The 18,948-nt window shown below is 32.9% G+C and overlaps 6 protein-coding genes across 10 annotated transcripts in view; 4 read left to right on the top strand and 2 right to left on the bottom strand.

The window, feature by feature from the left end:
* The first annotated feature begins 39 nt into the window (after positions 1 to 39).
* Positions 40 to 4,319, top strand: Nup133 (nuclear pore complex protein Nup133). Its single transcript, XM_070670991.1, has 4 exons — positions 40 to 426; positions 554 to 890; positions 1,079 to 3,911; positions 4,120 to 4,319. Exons 1-4 carry the CDS (start codon positions 332 to 334, stop codon positions 4,251 to 4,253), a joined length of 3,399 nt encoding a protein of 1,132 aa, XP_070527092.1. The 5' UTR covers positions 40 to 331; the 3' UTR covers positions 4,254 to 4,319.
* A 106-nt stretch (positions 4,320 to 4,425) lies between these two features.
* On the top strand, positions 4,426 to 9,361 carry LOC139110993 (uncharacterized). Its single transcript, XM_070670994.1, has 16 exons — positions 4,426 to 4,919; positions 5,032 to 5,078; positions 5,168 to 5,372; positions 5,495 to 5,663; positions 5,775 to 5,950; positions 6,058 to 6,213; positions 6,317 to 6,480; positions 6,626 to 6,960; positions 7,133 to 7,244; positions 7,332 to 7,461; positions 7,542 to 7,681; positions 7,779 to 7,979; positions 8,191 to 8,337; positions 8,422 to 8,582; positions 8,658 to 8,862; positions 8,983 to 9,361. Exons 2-16 carry the CDS (start codon positions 5,039 to 5,041, stop codon positions 9,120 to 9,122), a joined length of 2,481 nt encoding a protein of 826 aa, XP_070527095.1. The 5' UTR covers positions 4,426 to 4,919; positions 5,032 to 5,038; the 3' UTR covers positions 9,123 to 9,361.
* LOC139110997 (RCC1-like G exchanging factor-like protein) lies at positions 9,356 to 11,530 on the bottom strand. Its single transcript, XM_070671008.1, has 8 exons — positions 11,297 to 11,530; positions 10,885 to 11,142; positions 10,512 to 10,791; positions 10,263 to 10,435; positions 10,038 to 10,196; positions 9,790 to 9,917; positions 9,564 to 9,695; positions 9,356 to 9,462 (listed from the first exon to the last, which is right to left on the bottom strand). The coding sequence occupies exons 1-8, from the start codon at positions 11,400 to 11,402 to the stop codon at positions 9,385 to 9,387; spliced, it is 1,314 nt and encodes a 437-aa protein (XP_070527109.1). The 5' UTR covers positions 11,403 to 11,530; the 3' UTR covers positions 9,356 to 9,384.
* Positions 11,531 to 11,619: 89 nt separating this feature from the next.
* On the top strand, positions 11,620 to 16,123 carry LOC139110999 (estradiol 17-beta-dehydrogenase 11). 4 transcript variants are annotated; one of them, XM_070671012.1, is made up of 9 exons: positions 11,620 to 11,756; positions 13,238 to 13,558; positions 14,487 to 14,735; positions 14,888 to 15,012; positions 15,176 to 15,286; positions 15,360 to 15,521; positions 15,612 to 15,694; positions 15,784 to 15,900; positions 15,976 to 16,123. In XM_070671012.1, exons 3-9 carry the CDS (start codon positions 14,495 to 14,497, stop codon positions 16,121 to 16,123), a joined length of 987 nt encoding a protein of 328 aa, XP_070527113.1. In that variant the 5' UTR covers positions 11,620 to 11,756; positions 13,238 to 13,558; positions 14,487 to 14,494. The 4 variants fall into 4 exon arrangements, with proteins under 4 accessions (XP_070527113.1, XP_070527114.1, XP_070527111.1 ...); XM_070671013.1 differs by having other exon boundaries at positions 11,636 to 11,799; positions 13,238 to 13,371; XM_070671010.1 differs by having other exon boundaries at positions 11,637 to 11,799.
* Positions 15,888 to 18,074, bottom strand: LOC139110998 (chitinase domain-containing protein 1). The gene is made up of 7 exons (XM_070671009.1): positions 17,880 to 18,074; positions 17,608 to 17,760; positions 17,333 to 17,513; positions 17,166 to 17,275; positions 16,936 to 17,090; positions 16,521 to 16,853; positions 15,888 to 16,416 (listed from the first exon to the last, which is right to left on the bottom strand). The coding sequence occupies exons 1-7, from the start codon at positions 17,988 to 17,990 to the stop codon at positions 16,275 to 16,277; spliced, it is 1,185 nt and encodes a 394-aa protein (XP_070527110.1). The 5' UTR covers positions 17,991 to 18,074; the 3' UTR covers positions 15,888 to 16,274.
* A 129-nt stretch (positions 18,075 to 18,203) lies between these two features.
* LOC139111004 (RING-box protein 2-like) overlaps positions 18,204 to 18,948 on the top strand; it is a 33,372-nt gene continuing 32,627 nt past the window's right edge. The window contains exons 1-2 of one of the 2 annotated variants that reach the window (XM_070671021.1): positions 18,204 to 18,320; positions 18,392 to 18,634. In XM_070671021.1, coding sequence (XP_070527122.1) covers positions 18,481 to 18,634 — 154 coding nt within the window. In that variant the 5' untranslated portion in view covers positions 18,204 to 18,320; positions 18,392 to 18,480. The remainder of the gene's footprint in view (positions 18,321 to 18,391; positions 18,635 to 18,948) is intronic. The other variant, XM_070671020.1, reaches the window with a different exon arrangement.

The raw sequence follows: 18,948 nt of genomic DNA, 5'->3' as shown, positions 1-18,948 counted from the left end.
GTCACGTCATCTCGTTTGAACATCAGTTTCCGCCGATATTTAAATGAAACGACGTGATTGGTAGGCGCGAGTCAAGCCACATGTGAAGCGTCCCTAAATACCAACGAGCATCGTTTCTTTCAGCTGCTTACTTTTCTCTATCTAACCTAATTCAAAAGCCGCGAAATGAAACGTGAAACAACGTGAAACCGGTGAAACGAATGTTGCATTGCACGTTGGAGGTTTACGTGTTTAGTAAGGTGATGCTGTTCCATCGCATTCGGGAGGAATAAGACACGTATTTCTTTGAAAATATCGGTTATTGCAACAGTATCGATACGAATTAAAAAAAATGGATCGCTCACACATAGCGAGTCCGTTGGGAAGGACGGTAGCCTCGCCTAGGAAACGAATGTCTATAATTCAGTCGTTGAAGAAAAGTAACTCGTAAGTTCTTTGACACGTAACGTTATTATAATTGCACGAAAAAAAAATTTTTTTACGTTAGAAAACGATACTATGCGAATTGATTTTAGAGTTGTATTATTTTTTATTAATTTTATTTCGATTTTAGCACGAGCGTGTCTGGACGGACAAATCAATCCGCGCAACTAATATGCAGGACACAAAGCCATACAGTGGAATGCTTTGGTTCTCCATTGCCAGTCTTAGTTACTGAAGCATTGACATTTATAGATCGAAATACAGTTGTCAGTGTTAATATATCTGTAGATGGATGGGCCTGGCTTGTTTATGGCCGTAAATTACTTGTTTGGCAATGTAAAACTAATATTCATGATCCAAAGCAAAGGAGAACGTTCAAAACTCAATGTCGGGAATTGTTATTGCCTCAGAGTGATCTGGCTCATAAAGCAGATTGCATAGCAGTTTGGGTGCCACCTGGTCAGCAGGTATAAAAAAAATTTTAATTGCTATTTATTATAAGCCATAGATTTAGTTATAATAAATATGTGTAAATGTTAATTAACAAAGTAGATATTGCAATATATTAATTGATTATTTTGGTTCTTAAATTTTTTTTTTTTTAATTAAGTCATTTACAGAATATATATATATAAATAAATTTTGCATTATATAGGTTCCTAGCTGTATGGCAGTCTCACCAGAAGGGGTAGTACGTTTTTGGGCTAGTGTAGCACATGAAGGATCTTCTGTGGAAACTAGTGCTGAACTTGCAGGACAGGAAGTAGATTGTCTTATACATGTGCCAAATCACGGATGCGTTTTGGCTACAACCACGTGTACAGTGGCACTGTTACAGCCACAATTTAATAATGGAAAAAACAACATAACATGTCAGGTGCTCCGAACGAGTCAGGGATGGCTTGGCGGAATAGGACGCAGAATGACGTCCCTCATTTTCGGAGCGATACCTCAATCACCCGTTACGGAAACGAAACTCGTAAAAGTTACGTGCACACCACTGGACGAGAGAGGCTCGAGAGTTCTCATTCTCGCCGGATCTTCCTTACAGTATTGGTTTTTTTCTCACACCGAACAGGAGAAAATGGAATTCGACCAAGATATTACTCACATTGTTCAGCAAGCGTTCCAAAGAAAAGTTTGGGAGGCAAGTCTTCAAAGCATAAATACGTGGTTTGTCGATATGCAGACTTGTGAAGAAGGAATAGTTCTTTTAATGGCAGCCCACTGTACCGATGTATCTATACAAATTCACTTAGCACTTGGATTGTTACCCTTGGTCGGCACGACATTGTCGAGCTCCTTCAAATGGTTTATACCGGTAAAAACTGATCCAATATTTTATCATAACGATATAGAATTGAGCCTAGTTTCTTATCGCTTTATATTATGCGGTTGGGAGGCAGTTATATACAATCGGCACAATGTTCTTGTGGTCAATACCGCGTCCGAGATCGAACAAGATAAAATCGATCTAGTAAGAGGTAGCGAGGATGGTATACTCGGCGGTGCTATATGCTCGTCGACTCCCGTATTATTTACAAAGAACATCGGTCTTGTATCCATTACACCGATGGACTTTGCGATGCAAGATTTTCATCCAGGATACACGGATTCCATGAGTATGGATTACACCTACAAAGTGAATCAAACGGCACAGAACTTTTCCACTCTTATAAGTAACGACGAATTACAAGATATGTATTGTAGTTCTGATGCGGTTACGCAATTACGTGCCGCTTTTCTATTGAGCTTACGACAGAATAAAGCGCAATGTGACGAAATTCTTTCGCAGCTATTTCCTTTGCAAGAGGAACCAATAATGGACATCGACGCTACCCTCGACATTCTCGTTTTAAAAATCGCCAAGGATTTGATCGACGATTATCCGGCAAATGATCCGAGATGGGCTCATCACAGAGATCTATCGATGACCGTAAATGCAGTTACCTCTATGCAAATACCGCACCAACTGGAAGGCAAACAAAAGGCGCTGGATCTCTTTATAATATTTTTGAAGGAGCACAACTTGTGGAATAGATTCTGTGCGGTCACATGTAGAGGGACTATCATGTCTACGTCCCACGTGTTCGGGGAATATGCGGAGAAAATAGTTGCAGCGTTGACTCTGTACGGCCTGCAAAACAGATATACCGAGATCGTGGATCCGGTCATAGAGCAAACGTTAACTCAGAAGGAAGCATTTATATCTGATGACCTCACGGCACGTGATATATTTTATCGCGAAGTAAGTACGGTACATCTCTTCCTACCGAATCTGGTGGAGAAAGCGTACGAGGTCTCGCAATCCGAGACCCCTCTGCAACAAGTCGGACGGTATATCGTGCAAGTCAATGCTATTCTACTGGCTGTGTTGTGTGAGGTAGTAAAGTATCGTCAGTACAATGCCGAGCGTTTTGATCCTGCCAAGTTTTCGAATGAAATAACCGAGTATCTACCTTGGACGGCCGTGCCGGGTAAGCACGGTTTAAGAAACTGCCTCAACACAATGCACAGCATCACAGTCAAGCACGGTGTAACCACGACCGGCGACTCTTCCATAAGAAACGAGTTGTATGAGCAATTAGTCAGCCTGATCGATTTAATATTAGACGGAAGAAAGTGCCATTTGGAGAGTATTCGCGGGACAGAGAAATTCGAGGTCCTCTTGAAGCAGTACGAGACCGAGCGCGCCAATTTGATACAGCCGTTGATAAAAGAAGAACAATACGATAACGCTGCTATGCTTGCCGAGAAATACTGTGACTTTCCCTCGCTCATACAAATCTGCGAGTTGACCGATAATAAGAATCGGCTCGACGGATACGTCGAGAAGTTTGCGGCGCAGGATTTCGCCGGTTTCTTATTCTCTTGGTACGTGAAGGATGGACGTCAAGGACAGCTAGTTGAGAGATGCAGACGCGGCGGTACTATGGAGCTAACAGAAAAGCTGTCGGAGCATCCTACTCTCTCCTGGGTACAAGCTGTACTTACCGATGACTTACGATTCGCCGCGAATACGCTTCATACCTTGGCGATTCAAGAATCGGAGCTGGTCACCCGTAAAAAGTCAATGCTTTCATTAGCCAAACTGGCTTTGCTGGCGTCGGACGAGCCGGAGGATAAAATGATGGACTGCGTGAAAATGATTGACAATGAATTGACGCTTATAGCTTACCAGGAAGACGTGCCGGAGCAAGTGCTCACGACTTACGGTTACGATATTAAAAAGTTGCGAGTGCTCACACCGAGGGAATTAATTATGCTGTACACTTCGAACGACAATGTCATCGCTAACGAATACGATTTCAAGAAGGCACTCGATTTGCTCGATTACATAGAGCACGAAGAAGACAAGTCGTCCTTAAAGTTGCAAATTTGGGCTCGCGCAGCACGGCGAAATCAGTGGGACACCGTGGAAAAGAATCCCGAACAACAAGTTCAAGAGACTCTATTTTTCAAGTTGATGGATCTCGCATATTTCATGGGTAAGTGACATTTGATGTAAAAATATTAAAAACGCTTGAACAAAATTAGAAAATCGTTTTCAACAGCCTTTCCGGCGCAGAATATGATTATATTTACTTAGTAAAATATTTTAATACACGGAAAAGTATTTAAATAATTATTCAATAAGTATTCAACGGGATTTGTAAATTAATATTTGCTTCTTTTTTTTTTCTTTTTGCCATTTAGGTGGAAAAGCAGATGAATTTTTACCACATATCGATATGCTTCTTAAAGAACCCGAGCTCGGGGAATTTGCCACTTCCAGTAATTTCCAGTTTCTTATAAAGTTAATTTACGAATATGCTTATCGAAGTTATTAATGGGTAAAATAATTACGAACATAATTACAATTATATTTTTGTATATAATAAAAGAACTAAACATTATTATACGCATAAATATCAAATTTAACGTTAAATGTTTAACTTTTCCGTGTCTTTGGAACGTAGTTGCAGTTCTCAATACTGATAAGATAACTGTGGATGCGTAATCTGCGCTTAGATGATTTTATATATTATATATTACGAGCAGAAACGTTTTTATACTTATTGCGAGAGCAGTGTTGAATTATCAAAATTGCAAAATTAATTTTATGTATTTAAATATTATTAATACGTGCGTGTTAGTGTTCGTAAACAAAATTTTAATTTGATTCCGCGATTTAATAATAATATGCGCTCGAATGTAAGTGAAAGTAAATGATAATTTATGTAATTTTACGTGCAGTCTTACGTAAGATTATTAACAGTGAATTTAGTATCGATCTTATGATATATTAGTGAAATAGATTTCTTCTCTGGTCTCTAATAAGGGTCACGTCTATGAGTGGGGACAGATTACTCATAACGTATCGTATCTTATCTCTTGATAGTGATGGTAGGTGTTTCTATGTCTCTAAAAAGGTGTGGTGTAGTACCTCGTTAAGTGAAACCGAAGGGATAGCTTTCCTTTCTTTAACAAAAGCAGCAATTACGAGAAGAAATCGGGTAAGATTACTGAATTATTTAACGCGCTTACTTTCTTTAATATTAATTTTAATAGAAATATTTGATTCGCAAGAGAAACCCGATAATTCTATATCTTTCATTTTTTTTACAGTCATACGATGATCAAATTATATTTCTGGATTATTTTATTTAGCCTTGGTAAGAAATTTATTTTCCGTGATATGAATACGAATATATATATGTATATATAATTAAAATATAATATTTTAATTACTCATATTTTTCAGGTGTTTTTGCACAAATAAAAGAAGATGCGCTGTACCGCAGCATTTCATCGCCTCTTAAAGAATGTTACGAAAATAAGTATCTTTTGGAAAAAGACAATAGGTTGCCTCACACTTTGAACACATTTATCGCTCTTCTTCGAAAAATTGAAGATGTGTCGAATATGACGTTGGATTTACGAACTCTAACCGTTGGGATTTTGCACAGGTAAAAAAAGAAAGTTTTGTAAAAGCAGTGTTGCGAAAATATTTATGTAGGAAAATTTCAACAATTAAGTTTGAAGCTGTTTAAATACATTATGGTATTTTTTTTTTTTTTGTTAATTACAGATTTCGCCAAGATGGAATAGAGAAAAATCCAGCTGTTGTAGAGCAGGATGGTGTACTGCCGTACAGAAAAAGTGGTCAATCTCAGAAGAACGTAGTAATAAATCGCTTCATTCCTGACAGACTAATTCCAAATCACGATTCTTACAACATGTTAACGGATGTTGAAAGGGTAAGTTTGACAAGAAACGATTAAGTATTTGCCTCCACGTATTTCTATAAAAAAAAAAAATTATTGTATAAATATCTACGCAGTTTTTTTTATTACAAATATTTTTTATAGTGTACCCTTCATTTTATGCTGTCCAGCAGTATTGAAATCTTCGAAAGAATGGACGAAAACACGGTATGTAGGTATACCGACAACGCCTATAGAAGCGCAAGAAGTGTGACTAAGATTCATCCCAAAACAAATTTTGATGTGCATGATGATGTGGAAACCTTGACACCTGAACAGATGTAAGTGATACAACGTAATATGATACACTGTGAATACTTTTTATTTCTTAAATATTTTATATATCGAACTATATATTAATTTATGAAAATTTTTATTGTGAACGCAGGGACATTATTACGAGTAACAAAAACGGGGATACTGAAAATGAGTTTTATCCAAACGCCTTGTATCCAGAGTTACCGCCAAATCATCCGAAGATTGCTCGATTTACCCTGCCGAAAAAAAGCAATTGCCCTGTCGAGAATGGCGTTATAAAAACTACGTATGTCTATTATATTTAAATTGTACAATTTTTGCCTTATGTGTATAAACGTGCATGCGTATACATTTTTATTCCGAGTAATTTTACTGCACATTTTTTACAGGTGGGGTCCTGTGTCTGCCGGACCATTAATTGCTGGTTTAGCTGCTGGACTGCAACCTGAAGTTGTAAAGCTCTCAGATGTATTTACCGAAGAAACTGATATGGAGAGAATGGCAAATCTATCCAAGTTATCAGTAGATAATAGATGGATAGCAACCATAGCTGGTAATAATTTTTTTTTTGTTTATGTTTTATACTATTTTATGTATAAAGAAAAATGGTTAAAAAACTTAAATTTTTGAATCTGTTGAATATATATGTATTGCAGCAGAGAAAGATTATGCGACGATAAATTTTTATGTTTTGGCAGGTGATTTAGCTGAAGTTACCTTATGGCAAGGCCCTGCAAGTAACAAGATTAGTATAGGTGCAAACGGCAACTGGAATTCATCATCTATGCCTCGTTGGTATTTCTTGAAATCTAACGAAAATTTACAGTTTACCACGGCGGAAGTTAGGGGTGACATCGATGGATTTGTTCTTGCTAATGAAATTGAAAAATTATATTCAAAAGTATCTCGTTTGAAACTCTCGCAGGTTTTGGATTTGTATTACAGTTCCCGCGGGCTGTTTAGTCCTTCGCTTAGAGCATGCAATCGAAAGGCATTATTCCAAGAACTTAAACCATCGATAATGTCCGAACAGGTAAACATTGCGTAATTATTTTATACAATTAGTTTATTTTAATAAAAAAGAAAAAATCATAAATGAGATTGTTGTACAGATGCATTTAAACTTTAGAATATTCTGAAGATATTGGATTACTTATATTTTTATAATCATAAATTAATGAACTTATGTTTTTTTTTTTTATTAGGCTTACACTGCTTCATTGGTCTTAGCAGAATATTTACGTAGAGCAACAATAAATGATAACAAGATGAAAGAATTTGCGTTAGAATCAACAGATGAATTGGCGCATTACGTTGGTATGTAATAAAATTTCGTATTTTACAAAATAGCATGTTTCGGTGCAAAATGAACGTCAAACTTTAAAGCAAATAAATTATTTTTAGATTCAATGAAGGATTTAACGTGCCAACAGGCAGAAGCGGAAATTTTAAATGATATCACTCAAGCTGTTATCGATCTAACAATTATTCTTGATACGACGTGGCCTTTTGACACGATACAACCAATTATTGCGTAAATATAATTTATATATAAACACAAATTATTTAAGATATAATTACGATGGATAAAAATTTTTTTACTTTTTTTTATAGCACTATATTGGATAAAATCAGCATAAATCGATATAACAGTCAATATACAATTATTAACGGCTACAATGGCAATCTTATGATTAATACTACAAACAGTATTTTAAACTTTGGTCATTATAATGCATCTCACTATGCAAATGGTATATTCACGTATTACTTATTAATGTATAGTCAAATAATTATATCCTATTACGAACAATGTGTATTAAAAATAACGATGTAAAAAAATTTTTTCAGTTAATAACAGCGGCTTTGATCTTCCTAAAGCACTTGAAAAATTATCTAGCATGCAAAAAAAAAAATTAAACGATGAACGTTATGATCTTGGAAACGCAAAATCTGACGTGGTTTTAATTATTCCATATACATCAACTCTTTCAGGCGTTGATAAGGAACTCTGTATAAACAAGATCAAATACATGCAAGAGCAAGTACCAGGTAAATTGTTTTTTTTTTTTTTTTAAACGACAATTTTCACATCCGTACGTTTTTCAAGAATGTTCAAAATTATTTGTCGGTATTTTATAACAGCTTGTTTAATACTATAAAAGTAAGAGAAATCTGCGAACGGTTTTACATAAAAAAAAATAATATAAATTTAATTTTTAATTATACGAATGTAACCGAGAGATAATTATCGATATTGCAGATGCCAGAGTACTTATATTGACGCATGGGTCAGTAGAGAGATGGACAGAGCTTGTATTGAATCCGTTAACCGATTTATATTCTACAACCACAGGTGATATAGGAGGTTCAACGACAATCGCAAAACTAATTTCGAGGATAAAACAAGGTAGATGGAGAGATAAAACAAATTATTTATATCGTATTTATCTTATGTTACTCTGTAATATAATCTTATTTGTTTTTATTACAGTTCCACAACGCTTAATTAATACACAGTGTGGAGCCAATTATGAAGCTACTCAATCTACCAATTCATTTAATGGTTATATTGAACCGGGTACAATTGCTCATTATAGAATGCATCCTAATTATTTCTTTTCTCATGACTCCGATCATGTTTCTAAAATCAAGGTAAAATTTTATATATGTAAAAAAATTACAATCGTGTATTTTCTTTTTAAATTTGTGTCATAAATATTTTTTTAGATTCAAGGACACGGTTGGGGTAATTTAAAAGTATGTACATCACGACAATTTAATGTGACAAGTAATTGCGAAGAGATATCTGATAAAGATCACTCCGTTACATTTAACTGCGAGGAAGCTAGTTTTATACATTTGTGCGATTCATTACATTTAACAATAATCGCTATTAACAATAATTCTTCAGTTACAAACTTTAGGTGCACAGGTAAGTACAAAGTTATTTAGGTCTGGTTTCACGAACGCGAGTTAAATTGTCATTGCTTAATTGAGATATTGACGATCTTTACGTATTTAAATATCTGTTTTAATATATTAATTTTTTTAGAACCACAAGACACATGCAGATTCCCACATATGATAAAATATACCGTTTCTTATGAGAACTTATTATGTGGAAGTAGCGCAAACATAAATGTAATGAATATTTTCTTTTTAATCGTAACTATGATATACACATTTTTATAATAAACGATACTAAAAATGTGCTATATAAGTTAGCTTTTTTCTACAAACAAAATGATATAAATGATATAAATATGTTTCAATTAATTAAATTAGAAATGTAAATATTCTTTAATACTGCCGTTTGCGATAGTCACGCAAGATATTTTGTAGTTACTGCATTTATATAAGTATGATACTAAAATCTTCTAAAAAAATATTATAAAATTTGCTTGCATAAATAAATCGACGGTATATAAGAATTTTTATTATTTTATTAAAATTTTTAAACAAAAGGTTTACAGAGAGTCACTGTATGGTCTACTCCACAAGCAACCTTTCTTACTTGAGCTCCTACTGCAACCTGTTGCAAAGAAACAAATTTTAATAACTTTTTAATTTAGAATAATTCGATTTTTAATAACGAATATTACGGATTTTTATTCTAAGTGATGATAAATTTACCTTTAAAGGAAAAAATTGATCCTTTGCATGTCCTAGTCCCAAACATCCAAATTTATTACAACCCCACATGTATAAATCTCCTGAATTAGTTAACGCTGCTAGGTGACTAATTCCGCAATATATATTTGTTACCTAGCAAAGTATAAAAAATATTTTATGACATATTCTGAATAACATGTATACAATTTTTTAATTAAATCTTTTTAATTTAAATTATTTTAGTTACCTTGACGTTACGATTATATATATTATTTCCAAACAATGTAGGAGGAATCATGGTTGGTTTTAATACATTTTGCACTTGAGGTCCCAAACCAAGTATACCATATCCCCATACATAGACGTTACCATTATCTGTAAGGTAAGTGCATTATCTAATAATTTAAATATAAATATAATGGAAAAGTTCACAAATAGATTACTTTTAAATAGAAATTAAAATAAAATAACATTGTTATAATTTTTATTTATTACTGTTTAAAATCATGCAAAAAGTTCCTCCTGCTGCAATGTCTGTAACATATCCTAAATCTTGGGTATCTAATTCTGTGGCAATGTTTATTTGAGAACTATTTTCTTTAATAGGTAATTGACCATACTCTGAATTACCCCAACCATATACTTTTCCTTTATCTGAAAACATATATATATACATATATTAGTTATTATTTTAATTAATTACATATACTTGTTACATACCACTAAGAGCTAATACACAATCAGCAGCACAAGAAACCTTGATTATCCTCTGTCCTGCCAAGTCACCCTTGACTAGACTTGGTCGATATTCATTTTGATAATGTGCAAGGCCTGTTTGTCCATCAGCTCCCCATCCAAATGTGTATACTTCACCTGTCTCTGTCAAGAGTATGCTACATAATATTAATCAAAAATATATATAAAGCAAAATTGGAAAAAGATAACTGATATCAAATTAATATTTTATACCTATGGTCTTGACCAGCTGTCACTGCAACAATTTTGTTTCCTTTAATGTCAGGTATACTGTGCACAACCATATTTTTCTCATAATTTTCACTCAATATAATTGGCCTGCCACATTGACCATATGCATTATTGCCCAATGTAAACAGGCCTTCTGTTGTTAATATTAATAAATGAGCTCTTCCTCCAGCAACACCTATAACTTTGGTTGAACTATTTTGTAATGGTAAAGTTATTGGCCTTGGAATAAATATCACAGGATTTTTGTCCTTAAAATTGTAACCTGTTCCAAAAAAAAAATTATAATACTGTCAATACTTGTTTGTAACAGGTAAAAAAAAATAAGTTATTGAATATTAATGACAGTATTAATTACCAAGTTGTGAATCTGTGTTTATACCAGTCCCATAAACAATATTTTTATCTGAAGAATGTACAGCATATGCAGTAAAGCCATATCCACAAGCAATGTCTATTATTTTATGTTGTTCAGCAAAAGACAATCTTTGTGGCTTTGAAAGATAGAAAATTTTGCTCTTTTTCAATACTTTCGAGTCACCAAGAGCACCATGTTCTGTAAAACCCCATACATACACCCTACGGTCAGATTCTTTACTCACTGGATACTGAAAAACTGTAAACAATGCAATTTTTTAAGATATATAATTTTTCACACATTTAACGTTAATATATACATGTATATAAATATATATACATAATATGCAGCTAATGTCCATAAATATTTTATTTATTAAATTATATACGTGTTAGTATACATATATTTTTACCTGGCAAAGTTTTGAGTTTAGATTTCGAAGCCATTTGACGATTTATATATACATTTCTAGTATTCTTCACGAGTTGCACGAGACAGTTTTTTCTTATGTTAAACATTTTTCATAATTTCTTTTTCCAAGACATATACAGGTTATTTAACAATCGAAAACGTCTGCCGCCTTCAACGGCGAAGACTATCGAATTTTCCATAACCTCGCAAGTTTTTTTTAGTGCCGCGCGGGGAGTTGAAATTTAATTTTAATTCCCAAGAAATTCTAAAACGCGGCGTTATAATCGTCGACGCAAACTCGAGGATGGGAGTCGACTATCATGATAAATCAAGTCACTCCAAGCTACAAATATATAGCTAGTAAACAATCAATTAATGTAATATGCAAATTAATTTAAAAAAAATGTTGCTGGAATATAATGAATAATTCTTATCGCATTAAGATCAGGAATTTTAAGAAGGTTTTTATTTGATTTAAAATAATCTTCCTCATAATGTGTAAAGGTATCTTGTCTTTATTTACATCTCGCATAAATTAATCGGGCCCGATGTTAAAATATCGTACCGTAAAAAGTTTTATGGCACTATAATACGACCATAATACGGCATATCACCCTTATATTTCTCTTTTCTCTGCATGCATCAAGTCGATTGTTAGCGACCTAGATCAGCGGCATCATCCTTTCACCAGTTTTAGGTGGGGAAGTGTTTCCACCTTCAATTTACCTACATTTTCTCCAATGAGGAAAGATTTCAAAACGCTTTCTGTTGCGATGCACTATAATAATTTGACGCTCAGAAATGCGAAAAACTTAACTGTCCTTTCATTTTTATCTAAAATTACAAAAATAAATCTTACAGATTATTTGAATATTCTATCATTAATTAAATTTAACATTTCAGGTAGACTAAAGGTCAACTTTAAAGAAATATCCAGTTCTAAACGTATAATATTTTTCGTCGAAAATATGTGAAAGATTTGATCAGTCTAATTTATACAATTTAGAATCTAAATTTTAGATTGTGCTACTTATATCTGCATTATTTTTTTCAAACTACAGTTACTACTTTTAAATATACATGCTTCTAGATTCATACTTTCTGCATTTTAATTAAATAAATAAAAGAAAAAAAAAAAGAAATTTTCAACAAATATTATTTTTAATAATTAAATATCAAATATGTCTATGTTCAATATTGTATTAGACTGTAATTTGAAGAAGTCCATTATTATTTGATGGCAATAAGCAATGTTTGCCAATCTGTGCAAAGATTTAAGCAATCAAACAACTTTCTATGTACAAAATATTACTCACACAATTTGCTAGGCATTTACAAAGTTTATTTTTACACACTTAGTATGTTATTTAATAAATGTTTCTAATGTATTATTATCCCTTTTTAAAAATATAAAAATTTCCGTAAATATAATACAAATATATTCACACGCATGACTATATTGAAGGACTACATTTTCGTGATTAATGTTTCGTAACTAGATTTTTTACGTCTAATTCTAAAGATAAAAATCAAGGTGCAGTTGAGAGAACTTGTCGCAAAGTAAATTTTGCAATGTATACACACATTTGCCATTATCGTATAACATGTGATTACAGTTACGTACCGGAACGAGGTTTCACCGTATTCGTTTTAGCCACTTTTCTGCAGTATCTGCATTTAAAATAAAGTATGTTGTAAATAAAAAAAAAAATAAAAGGCGAGAGAGTGTAACTATTAAAAGTAAAGAAAAAAAATTTTTTTTCTCTCTCGCTTCTCTTTCGCTTCCCTCTCTCGTTTTTTTAATCAAAAGATCAGAAAAGATTTTATTTAAAGAATTAAATACTGTAATGTTTAGGTTCGACAAACTATTATTGTTTCTTGTATTATGTGCTGCTTATAAAAAAATTGGACAACATAAATTAATATTTTTTTTTTTTTTTAGCTCCCATAATCATGACGGACTGCTTGTACTATAGTGGAGACTTCACGATCTGTCGTTTCCACAGTGAGCTCGGTAATTCGGGCGCACCGGAGGCTACAGTCAACATTTGCCGGTCACCTAGTGAACATTGCCAAGTATGAATTGCACACTCGCTTTAACTTGATAGTGCAAAAAATTGGTGAAGTAATTTCAGTGAACGTTTAACACAAAGTTTATATCCTCCGCATTTGCTTTTGTACAAAATTAGTTGTATAATTATTGGAAACCTGCGTGACTCGCTGAAAGGACATTGAATCTTTATACCACTCCGTCAAATAAAAGGTAAACAGTTGTGAGCTTAATAAACTGCACTTATATAATTTATAGAATATTTAAAATATATATTTTTTTATTTTTGTATCGTTAACGTTTGTAGTAAAAAATATACATTAACTGTATTAATAGTATTTTCTCTAAAAAAAAAAAGTTTAAAAGAGAACAAAATAAGAACTCAATCTAGGAATGTAAAAATTGATATAATATATTGATTAGTTTATATGTTGCGCGCAATTTATAGTGACTTATAGAATTATTTAATTAATTTATAATATAAAAAATTTTTTTTATTTCGCACTTTAATAGATTACTAGAAAATTTGGATGAAAGGTACAACTTTCCATCGTGTTAAGCTGGCTTTCACCAGTCCGATGACCAGCAGTCATCGTTGAACTCATCTAAGACGCTATAGTCTGATCCTTAAATGGATTTTCTTAAGGCATAAATATGAATTGAACGAATGAATAATATTTTTACTTATAACAGTTAATATGTAATTTAATTATTTGATACGGTACATAAAACTACAAATGGAAAATTACTCATATATTTTTACTTTAAATGATAATATCGAAAATATAAAAAATTGTTCTCGCAGCTGGCTGCCTATTAATATTAATGATATTCTTCCAGTCAGCTTATGCTAATAATATACTTATATATACAATATATAGTTTCAATATCAAATGGAATTAGAGCAGAAAACGGATGCGAATTAATATTTTTATTTATCTATGATACGCTGAGAAATAATTATGTACTTAATTTTTTTTCAGTTTTCTTTTTTTTTTTTTACAAATATTTTGTAACAATTGAATATCTTTTGTGGTAAAGTTGTGGTACACGCGCTTACGTTACGATGATGAAATAGAAATTAATTAATGATTAAAGTAATTATTATAATAACTTGACATTGTTTTTTTAACAATTTTAGATCGTAAGATGTTGAATCCGAAGGAAGGCATGTACGTGATATACGAGTTATTGATGTTTATCGGCATGGCGATAGTTTATTCCATCGAGACTGTGGTACTGACGTTAATTCCACGTCGATATCGAGCAAAATCAATTAAGGGCGAGGTTGCTCTCATTACGGGAGGTGCCAGTGGAATTGGTAGATTAATTGCAATTAAATTCGCCAAGCTCGGTGCGCACGTAGTCATTTGGGACATCAACAAAAATGGTGAGAAAGTATTTAAAGTAAACTTTATCTCGATTATTATTCCAAATATCGTAAAATAGTCGTAGAACTTTTACGTCCTTGCCCAGTTTCTCTTCTCACGAACGTGCGCGTATGTAAATTACATGAAGTATATTTGTAAATGGTGACCACAGGTCTTGCGGAAGTCGCAGAAGAAATAAGAAATGTTGGTGGAAAATGTTCGACGTATTATTGCGACATAGGTGACAAACAGGCAGTGTATCATGCGGCAAAAGCGGTACAGATTGACGTCGGAAATGTAAGTAATATATTGATTGCACTTGGGCAAATTTCGTTCTAAGAAACAGTTACAGTATACTAATATAAGGAAATGTATAACGTAATTTTTATTTTTTTTTTTTTTTTTTTAAGTAAAAGTCCCATTGGGCATAATTAAAATTTATCGACAGTTATTTCCATAGGTGAGTCTACTAGTGAATAATGCTGGATATGTATATGGGAAAACTTTCATGGAATTGCCCGACAGCGAAATCGAAAAAACTTTTAAAGTAAATGTTCTGTCACATTATTGGGTACGTATTAATATTGCGGCATAGGTCACATTAAACTTTCGATTTGTATATCTTATGTAGTACTTTTCCACAGATCACAAAGTCATTTTTAAAAGATATGATGAAAAATAATCACGGGCACATTGTAACGATAGCAAGCGTCGCCGGTCTTTTAGGAATTTACAATTGCACGGATTATTCTGCAACAAAATTTGCCGCTATTGGATGCCACGAGAGTCTCTTCACCGAACTCAAAGTATGTACATAAAGATATGCAATTATTAAGCAAAACAAAATATGCGATAGGTTTATTTCTATTACTTAATTGCTTTAAATGTATTTCAAGGTGCATGGATATGAAGGAATTCACATGACTTTAATTTGTCCCTATCTTATCAATACGGGAATGTTTAATGGAGTAAAGCCTAGGTTCGTCAAAATTTAATGTAACTGCCAAAAAAAAACACTTTATAATTATTTGCATAGTTAACTTTAAAATAAAATAATATTTCAAACAGATTGATGCCGATGCTTACGCCGGAATATGTTGCCGAAGAAGTAGTCGCAAGTACATTAGCAAATGAGACATTGGTAGTGTTACCTCATGTTCTAAGATACGTACTGCCGTTTAAAAGGTGAGTTTAATAACAAAAATATACATTATTATAAAATATGTAAATACAGTATAATTATTGATATCACATTTTCAGCTTACTACCGATGAAAGTAAATTGGGCATTAATGTATCACATTTTGAAAGGACCACAAATTATGATGACGTTTAAAGGCCGAGATTCGACCGAATTAGATAAAAATGATAATACTACAACAAATTATGAAGATATACGCACTCATTAAAATTACATAGAACAAAATATAAGTATTTTTACCAATAATATACATAATCTTAATATACAATTATTCATATATATTTATGATTATTTTTTGTGTATATACATTATACACAAATATCAAATTTTGTTCATCACCTAAAAAGTTATGTAATATTTTACAATAAGTCGTAAAAATAATTCAATCCTTGACCTAATTCCCAAATTGATATTCCTGTACCTAATTCGTTAGCAAGTTCTAATCGAGCTTGAATTGAATATAATGTAGGATAGAAAACGTAGCCATTACCCGTAGTTAATCTGAAACAATGAGTTAATTTATAAATATCTTTATAGAATAAATTCTTTTTGCAATTTTTATATCAATTATAAGATAAAAAAAATTAATTATATAAAAATATTACTTTGGTTCGAAGTAGTGCTCTTTGCTGCTATCATCCCAATGAATTTTTCCTTTAAATGACTTTAATATATCCAAATATTCAGAGGCAACAATCGCCTTGCCACCTTCTGGTGTATAATTGTAACCATAAAAGTTAACGCCTAATAAAATTTGAGATCGTCTAGGATCGTTTTTTTTTGGAGTTAATAATTCTACACATTGCCTAGCCCAATCAAGAGGGCTATTTGGGCCTGGCCTTTGAATACTTGAATAATCATAAGTCATAAGTGAAAAAGCTTTCACATGTGATGCTAGTTCATCAAATTGCTGCTTTGAAAACAATTCAATTTGAGCGCTGAAAAGATACTTAAATAAGTAAAAAATTTAAATTCTTATTTTTTCTTATATGTACATTTCAAGAAGTATGAAGTACATACCCTCTAGATGGTGGTATTGTTAATATAATATCTAAATCATGTTTTTTCAATTTCTGTGCAATAGTTTTGACTATAGATGTAACAATTTGTAGGTTTGCACCCGCAAATATGAACTGGTTCCATATTTCTAAGACATATCCATCAAAATGAAAAATCTGTGAACATAAGATTTTACTGTCAACATAAGAACACACAGGTATATCATGTAAAATATATATTAATATACATACCTTGGCGGTATCCAAGAGAGATACTATTAATTGAGTTTGTCTCTCTGTATTGCTATATATCCTAACAATATCATCAGCTGACCAGTGTTCAAATAATATTCTAGGCAGAACTAAAAATAACAATCACTAGTAAAATTATAATTACAGTCTGGCTGTTTTCAACTTACTCTTTACAATGTGATTAACATCATTATTGGCTTTCATTTCTTTTATCCACTTAGCTTGAACAGAATGAGTAGATAATTGATAGGTTGATGTGTTGCCAAAAGGAAAGCTCAACCATACTGGAGATATCATTGTAAATTTGCCGTGAAATATTTTGGAAGTCTCAAAACCATTTTCATTCCACTGTAAAATTAAATTATATTTAATGTAGTTATATTCAGAGATTCTTATAATTTTACACAATTTAGTAGAAATGTAATACTATATAATTACTTACAGGTGTGCAGTATCCCAAGACATCTCCTTTAAATTTTCTGTTCTTAGTATTTTGAAAATATTGACCGGATTCATGAAATATGTCCTGCTGTTTAGGATTTTCAGTTACCAAGTTTCTTTGGAAAATATCTTGATCTACTGGGCCATTATACGACTTCGAAAATTCGTAAAATAAAGAAGGTTAGTATATAAATTAATATAAATATACGTATATATATAAATTTATTAATTATTGCTTCGTATATAAAGCCACATCACAAATCTGATGCTTACTTTAGTAGCATGTTTTTCTTTATTTTTTTTATTTTTTGCTGTCGGTGGTGATAAAGTACCGTAGCATAATTCAGCGAGGAATAACACTGCAATAAAAATAATCGCATTCATAATTATATTGAGCAACAATCATATATTAACATATAAAATTGCATCCGCGAAATTTTAGGTTATTCTCTAAAATTACGCGGCCGTTATACCGACATATTGCAAAAATTCTTCAAGCGCGCTGATTGGCTGCGGGGTAGAAATTTTCTAGGGTGCTGAGAACTTCTTTAGCTTTCAGCCAATCAACGCTTTCGAAGGCTGCAAGATGGCAGATGTAATATGCTCGCGGCTAGAGGATCCTAGGGTCAGTCTACGGATAGCATCGGCGTAGGAAGGATGGATTCCGCGTCGTCTCGTCGGAAAAGTAAAGCTGGTGAAGGCGCCAATGTGAAGGTAGGCACGGTTCGGTACGACTTGAAGAGAGTTGGTAACCACAAGTTAGCATAACCACTGATCGTCCTCAGGACGACGTCCTGGCGTCGCTCGAGTCGTGATCTTCCTTGTGTCGCTTGTGTTGCTTCGCGTTCGCTGCTAGTGTTTCTAACCTCAAACCATGGGCGATTCCGAGCAGGATTCGGGCGACCGGATCGACGGCGACAACCAGAAAAACGATAAGATGTTCACCTTGAAGAAGTGGAACGCCGTGGCGATGTGGAGCTGGGACGTGGAATGCGACACTTGTGCCATTTGCCGTGTGCAGGTTATGGGTGAGTCGTATTTTGGTTATCTATATATTCTTCCGTCAATACTTGCAAAAATTATTATTTTGAATAAAATATTGATTTATCGCTCCACTTAAAGGAGTGTTTGAACCGACATATCGCGAAATAATTGAGAAAAAAAACAAGCAGCTGCATTTGCGCGCTTGATTTAATTATTTGACAAAGTAGCTAAATAGGCAACGATCGTAGACATTTTCGTTCTAATTCAATTTCGTTAGAGAAAAAGAATGATAATAAATTGGTCCAGAATTGAATTCTAATGATAAAAAAGTGTTTAAAGAAGTAAAAACCGGGTTGCA

Source organism: Cardiocondyla obscurior, linkage group LG22 (assembly GCF_019399895.1).
Source record: "Cardiocondyla obscurior isolate alpha-2009 linkage group LG22, Cobs3.1, whole genome shotgun sequence".
Classification (NCBI taxonomy): Eukaryota; Metazoa; Arthropoda; class Insecta; order Hymenoptera; family Formicidae; genus Cardiocondyla; species Cardiocondyla obscurior.
This window is presented reverse-complemented; position numbering and strand designations above follow the sequence as displayed.

What these genes read in the sequence shown, in the direction of transcription:
- Nup133 (XM_070670991.1), top strand. Translation starts at nt 332, where the DNA reads ATGGATCGCTCACACATAGCGAGTCCGTTGGGAAGGACGGTAGCCTCG. An exon ending in GGGTGCCACCTGGTCAGCAG is followed by an intron (nt 891 to 1,078) that starts GTATAAAAAAAA and finishes TGCATTATATAG; the next exon opens with GTTCCTAGCTGTATGGCAGT. An exon ending in GGATCTCGCATATTTCATGG is followed by an intron (nt 3,912 to 4,119) that starts GTAAGTGACATT and finishes TTTGCCATTTAG; the next exon opens with GTGGAAAAGCAGATGAATTT.
- LOC139110993 (XM_070670994.1), top strand. Translation starts at nt 5,039, where the DNA reads ATGATCAAATTATATTTCTGGATTATTTTATTTAGCCTTG. An exon ending in GATTATTTTATTTAGCCTTG is followed by an intron (nt 5,079 to 5,167) that starts GTAAGAAATTTA and finishes CATATTTTTCAG; the next exon opens with GTGTTTTTGCACAAATAAAA. An exon ending in TACAAACTTTAGGTGCACAG is followed by an intron (nt 8,863 to 8,982) that starts GTAAGTACAAAG and finishes TAATTTTTTTAG; the next exon opens with AACCACAAGACACATGCAGA.
- LOC139110997 (XM_070671008.1), bottom strand. Translation starts at nt 11,402, where the DNA reads ATGTTTAACATAAGAAAAAACTGTCTCGTGCAACTCGTGAAGAATACT. An exon ending in TATATAATCGTAACGTCAAG is followed by an intron (nt 9,696 to 9,789) that starts GTAACTAAAATA and finishes ATACTTTGCTAG; the next exon opens with GTAACAAATATATATTGCGG. An exon ending in ATCAATTTTTTCCTTTAAAG is followed by an intron (nt 9,463 to 9,563) that starts GTAAATTTATCA and finishes TCTTTGCAACAG; the next exon opens with GTTGCAGTAGGAGCTCAAGT.
- LOC139110999 (XM_070671012.1), top strand. Translation starts at nt 14,495, where the DNA reads ATGTTGAATCCGAAGGAAGGCATGTACGTGATATACGAGTTATTGATG. An exon ending in GTCTCTTCACCGAACTCAAA is followed by an intron (nt 15,522 to 15,611) that starts GTATGTACATAA and finishes ATGTATTTCAAG; the next exon opens with GTGCATGGATATGAAGGAAT. An exon ending in TTTAATGGAGTAAAGCCTAG is followed by an intron (nt 15,695 to 15,783) that starts GTTCGTCAAAAT and finishes TATTTCAAACAG; the next exon opens with ATTGATGCCGATGCTTACGC.
- LOC139110998 (XM_070671009.1), bottom strand. Translation starts at nt 17,990, where the DNA reads ATGAATGCGATTATTTTTATTGCAGTGTTATTCCTCGCTGAATTATGC. An exon ending in AAGAAAAACATGCTACTAAA is followed by an intron (nt 17,761 to 17,879) that starts GTAAGCATCAGA and finishes GAATTTTCGAAG; the next exon opens with TCGTATAATGGCCCAGTAGA. An exon ending in CTCTCTTGGATACCGCCAAG is followed by an intron (nt 17,091 to 17,165) that starts GTATGTATATTA and finishes TTATGTTCACAG; the next exon opens with ATTTTTCATTTTGATGGATA.